Source organism: Artemia franciscana, chromosome 21 (genome assembly GCF_032884065.1).
Source record: "Artemia franciscana chromosome 21, ASM3288406v1, whole genome shotgun sequence".
Classification (NCBI taxonomy): domain Eukaryota; kingdom Metazoa; phylum Arthropoda; class Branchiopoda; order Anostraca; family Artemiidae; genus Artemia; species Artemia franciscana.
This window is the reverse complement of record NC_088883.1, coordinates 30,054,810-30,060,809: the sequence shown is the minus strand read 5'-3', so window position 1 is coordinate 30,060,809 and position 6,000 is coordinate 30,054,810. Positions and strand designations below refer to the sequence as shown.

At 34.1% G+C, this 6,000-nt stretch overlaps 1 protein-coding gene across 3 annotated transcripts in view; it reads left to right on the top strand.

Annotated features, from left to right (window-relative positions):
* Window positions 1-6,000, top strand: part of LOC136040844 (doublesex- and mab-3-related transcription factor 1-like) — a 51,340-nt gene that overhangs the window by 17,942 nt on the left and 27,398 nt on the right. For 2 of the 3 annotated variants that reach the window (XM_065725202.1, XM_065725203.1), the window contains exons 3-4: window positions 3,124-3,321; window positions 5,235-5,509. In XM_065725202.1, the coding sequence (XP_065581274.1) occupies window positions 3,124-3,321; window positions 5,235-5,509 (473 nt within the window). The remainder of the gene's footprint in view (window positions 1-3,123; window positions 3,322-5,234; window positions 5,510-6,000) is intronic. The other variant, XM_065725204.1, reaches the window with a different exon arrangement.

The following is a 6,000-nucleotide window of genomic DNA, read 5'->3' as shown; positions in this document are numbered from 1 at the left end:
TTTTATTATCAAGAGGGACCTGGCCCTTCTATAGTATTCAGAAATTGAAGATTTCGGGTCATACAATAGGCCTTAACTTCCCAGATTTATACACGATGGTGAAAAAAAAAAAAAAAAAAAAAAAAAAAAAAAAAAAAAAAAACAATCGAGATGTAGCTCAGACTCAGTGGTTACGGAAAAAGGTGCGCAAGTATACGAAAATTGGGGTGGGGGAGACGTTAGCAGATTCTGCCAGGGAGGTCAACAAGTAAAAAAAAAAATTTCATATGCAAAATTTTTCAGTTTTTCTAGGACTTCTTTAAAGCGACCTTAAAGGCGGGGTGAAAAGACCAATTTACCTTCCGTGTCGGTATTGTTATGGGCTTTCCATCATCGATGGGCCCATATATATTATTAAAGTATGTCAATATATCATAATTGTGCATGATACATAATTGTGCATGATAAATGCTACTGCGACATGCAGTAGCATTTATCTTGTTATTTTCTAAAATGTTTGGTTTTTTTTATTGTTGTCTTGTTGATTCGTATATCTATTTTTGAAATCCATTGAAATTTAGCTCCCCCAAAAAATAAATTCCTGAATATGTACCCTGTGATGCAAGTTAAAAAGGGAACCATGTTTTGAAAGGAAAAATAATTTTGAATCCCCTTGTTTGTTGGAAGAATAGAGCACATATACATATGAGACATATGTCATATGACATATAAGAGCACTGCCTTGAGTCGACTGCATGACCCTTTCAGTGAAAAATACGAGAGTAACCGAGTCGAATTTCATTCTGGAATATTGTTTTGATCACCAAGATATGTTGGTATCTGTAAGTTCAGTATAGCTGCTGTTATTACTACTACTTCCACTAGCAACTAACTGTAGCACCAAGATGTTCGAGCATAGCTGCACAGTGTGCACAGCTATGCACAGCTGCTGTATAGCTGCACAGCTATGCACAGCTGCACACAGCATAGCGTGTGCATAGCTGCACACGCTTCTGTTCAATCCCAATGCATTCAAATCTTCAGTCTCTACATGCTTCCATGAAGTTTCAGTCTCCTTTAAATCCTTACCTCATGCAGTAAGAGTCTGTACACTACTTGAGAATGACTTGCTTTTTGTTTGGCACCAGATCGTAGGTCAAAAAGATGTGAAATCTGTTACCCATCATGCGGAAAACTTGTCCCATCCATCTCAGCCTTTCTTCCATTATAGCTCTTGAAAGTGGGATAGAACCAAGTTTTTTGCATAGCCTAATGTTTGACCTACGATCAGCTGAAAGGATACCTAAAACTACCAGTAGACAATTTCTCTTGAAAAGATTTAACAAATCTTCCTCTGTCTGTCGAAGCATGTACGTTTCAGAACCATACTTGGGTACTGCCATCACCTTAGTTTCCAATATTCTATTATTAATTCACAGACGTATCTTTCTGCTTCTCCTTTTCAACTTTTTTCAACAGTGGAAAAATACCCTAGGCCTTGGCTTTTCTACTTTTCTTACCATTCTTGCATCCACTGTCTTCACTAATAATGTTACCAGGTAAGTGAAGCTATCTACCTGATCGATATAGCCCCAACATTACCTTTGCTTTGTTCTGATTTTGTGAGGACTTCTCAGAATGGTGCAATATAAGATATAGGGGAGGGCTAGTGCATTTTAAAGGTTAACTAGTATGAGACTGTTAAAACAGAATTTGCTAGTGACAATAAAGGTATAAGAAGCTGGAGTTCGAAGTTTAAGATGGTTAATGAGAAGCCGACTTGTAAGTTGTGATGAGGCCTAAATATGTAATTGGGTCGGAGGTCATTTTGAGTTGATCATTTGAAGTTTTTTCATTTTTTGAAAAGATTTTATTGAGTTTTTTTTTCATTTTTTGAGTATTTTTTTCATTTGAAGGTCTAACTTAGGGTTTTTATAGTCAGGTAGGTAATGTGGTCAACAGAACTGCCATCTATTTTTAAATTTGAATTATTCGAAATTCTGCTCATAGATTATTAAACGGTTTACATAAGAAAAACGGCGAGTATGCTTAAATTTTTGTTGCCCTGATTGAAATAAAGTTTTTTTTTCATCAACGTTATTTGGTTTAAGCTGGTAGGTCTTCCTATATAAAAATAAAATCAATAAGTATAACAGAAAATTTGCCAATTTTCACAAATATTATGATCAGAACAAAAGTTAAATCATAGATGTCGTAGCAGAGTTATTGTAATGGGGAAGAAAGATTTTCCCATAGCCTAGGTTCCAGCCGTGTTATAAGTCCCCCATTTCAAACCCACGTTTCATAACTAAGATGCTATAATGTATATGTCTGGCAAAAGCATGTAACACTAAAAAGTCATTCTAACTAAAGCGTGCCTTTTCTTATGATATCCTAAAAAGAGATTCATCTGATTATTATAATGAAAAAGTGTTTCAGAAAATCAAGGCCATCGATTCATGTAAATGAAGTTGAATTAATTTTTTCTAATTTTGGATACAGAATACCGTATTTTTCATAATTTAGAAGGGGGGCAAAAATTACAAAAATTGCAGCAAGTTTTCGTAGGTAACATCGTTACTAACCATTATTGATATGCTTTTTATGTTTTAGATTCCGGATTAATTTTGGGTTAAAAATTTTTTTATTGTTATTAATTACTTATTACTAAGCTGTAATTATTTCTATTTATTACTGAATTTGAAACTTAACATGGAATTAATATTTTTGTCTAAATTTCGTATTTAACTAAATACGTGCAGGGAACTTATCTGTTTTAGCCTTGCCTTGTCTGTTTTAGGGTCAAACAAGAAGACGGTATATTTTTCGGTTGTATTTTTGGGCCCTGTTGCAGTTCATCCTGCCAATATTGATGGCGAATGACCTATCACTACTCTCACTACTTGGGAGCAAGTGTACTTTTTAAAATGTGGGATGGGACTAATTTGTTTTTTTTTTCGAATAAAGTTTTTTTAAACTTTAGGGTGGGGTACAACCCCCAACTTTACCCTATCCTACCCCTCTCCCATTGGACGTGCCAGCTTTCAATATCCCTGGTACTTAGAGTTTTCATGCTTTTTTATTCAAGCTATCTCGTTTTGACTTGCAAAAAATACATTAGTTTAGAAAAGTGATCTTTTTTAGTAGCTGAACTGAAAAAGAGGATTGCAAGCTGTGCCCGATGTAGGAACCACAATATAACAGTACCCTTGAAAGGGCACAAACGATACTGTAAATATAAAAATTGTGTCTGTTCCCGATGTATGCTAACATTCGAGAAACAAAAGATTATGGCGCAAGCCATTGCTCTGAGGAGACAGCAAAAACTGGATGAAGAAATGAGTAAGTCCTTCCCTCTCTTTGCTTGTTTGCTTTATTTTCAATTCTATCTTCAATTTGAAACAGTGTTGTCAGACGGTTTGTGTGTGTTATTATTTTTTTTAAGGTGGCTTTGAGTTGGATTCTTCCCAATCAGTTCATTCAGTTATTTTTCGAAAGGTTGCTCGTTTGGTGCAAAAGAGATGTGCATATCCTTTCATGAATTAAAAAAAAAAAAAAAATCTAAAACTACTTAGATCGTATATACTCCCTCTTTTTTCTGTAGCTTATTTTGTAATTTTGATATAAAACACATATTACATATCTGTAAAACACATATTACATATATCCCTGACATATACATCTTCATATATTCTTCTTCTTTGGTTATCTGGAAACGCTAAAGCATAACCCTTTTTCAATTCCAGATCGGAAATTCTCAGTAATTTTTTGGATATTCTTGCGTAATTTTGGTTCATAAAAGGTGCAAATGTCTATTTTTTTATGCCAGCCCTGTCTCTGCGTTGTCCGGACTTCGATCATTTTTACACCGAGTCAGGACGTACTTTCTTTTTGCACCGAGCCACGAGTCCTTTTTGCTTAGGACGTCAAGTCAGGGGAAGTCTTGGGGGAAAGCGTTACAGGCTATGAACTTTGCCCCTTGTCTAAATACAGTGTTGGTTTTTGGGCAGTATACAGACATTTTCAGCGGGAAGTTACGTGGGAGTGTCTTTCTGTGGAGGAATGTTTCCTGAAAAGGGGAGGGGGAGCCAATTTCCCGGCAATATTTGAAAAACGGTCGGAACTTATACAAATAAAACAGACTTTTTCAGCTGAAGGTAATGAATAACATTAAAGCTTGAAATGAACGATATGAGGGGCGTTGCCCCCTCTCAAGACCTTGCTGTTTATGCTAAGAACTTTTAAAAAAGCATATTATTTTAATTAAAGGGCCCTTGTGTTTCAGGAGTCATTCTTAAGTAATTGGAACGAAAAGTCCAACTCTAGGGTAAAGAGCGAGGTATTGACGAGGGGGCAACTCCATCGTGTAAGTAATAATTTTTGTTCGTTTTTAAGTTTTGTTGGTGCCCCTTGCTTTCAGTTGAAAAAAAAGAAGCGTAAAGAGCAAAATACCCTGCTCTCTACGCTTGAACTCCTAAAAAAGCTCGTTATTTTAACTAAAGGGCCCTTGAGTTTCAGGTGTCATTCTTAAATAATTGAAACGAAAAGTCCATCTTTAGCGTAAAAAGCGAGGTATTGGGGAGGGGGTAATCCCCTTATGTAAGCAATAATTTCTGTTCGTTTTTAGGCTCTAATGTTGCCCCTTACTTTCAGTTAAAAAAAAACTTGTTTTCTTATTTAATACAATTGTAATACAATTGTAAATACAATTGTCAAATAACGTAGATAACTTCGAAGACCACACTGCCTTTCCATGACGAAAGTAAAACAGTTCAAAATAGGGATGAAACCTTTTAATTGACAGTGAATATATATAAATAAATTATTTAACTGGATATTTCGAACACATATACAGTGTTCATCATCAGCAGTAAAACTCTGATTTTTAAAAAGGAGTTTCACTGCTGATAATGAGCACAGTATATGTGTTCGAAATATCCAGTTGAATAATTTTTATATATATTCACTGTCAATTAAAAGGTTTCATCCCTATTTTGAACTGTTTTACTTAAAAATGTCAAATAATTTGTTTTTAATCCCCCTGGCAGGAAAGTACATACACTCGTTTTTCACATATATATGGGACATGAATCGTCACTTACTCTCCCTCCCAATTCAAGAGTCAAATATATTCCTAAATGTATTTGTTATCCCAACTACCAGTTTTACTCAACCTAAATTGTTACATAATTTGGACCACACAATATTAATTTCAAATATTTTATTAATTCAAATGAACGTTTTTTCAAATCCAGGCCCAAGTCCAAATACAAGTGCTCCTGTGCCACCGAAACTGCTCCGAATACACGCTCCGAATACAAGTGTCACTGAAACTCCTGATGTAGTCAATAAAACTCCGGTTACGCAAGATTTTCATGATTTAGGAATTTCAACTAGTTCAGGTATATATGTACAGCATGTACAAATACAGCCAGTATATGTACATTCTACTGAAACCTCCACTGTTAGCTCATCGACTATTCAACCTCCATCTGCACCAACCCCAGCTCTTGATTTGTCCGTTTCAAAAGTAAGATTATTTTATATTCATTATCTGCTTTGATTTATGTATGTTTTTGATATATGATTAAGATTTATTTGCTTAACATATGTCTTTTTTATGTTTGTACATATTTCAGCATTGACCACAAGCCCTCAGTCAGCTCTACAGGACCTATGGAGTTTTTATTTAGATCGACTTCGTACGATTTTTAATTTCTGCATTATGTTATAGCCTTTGAACTACCAAAATGAAATCTGACCGCTTGAACAACTGGTTAAGTGGGAACTCGCAGAACCATATATATATATATATATATATATATATATATATATATATATATATATATATATATATATATATATATATATATATATATATATATATATATATATATATATATATATATATATATATATATATATATATATATATATATATATATATATATATATATATATATATATATATATATATATATATATATATATACACCTAGTTGGTGGGGGCGCTTCGCGCCC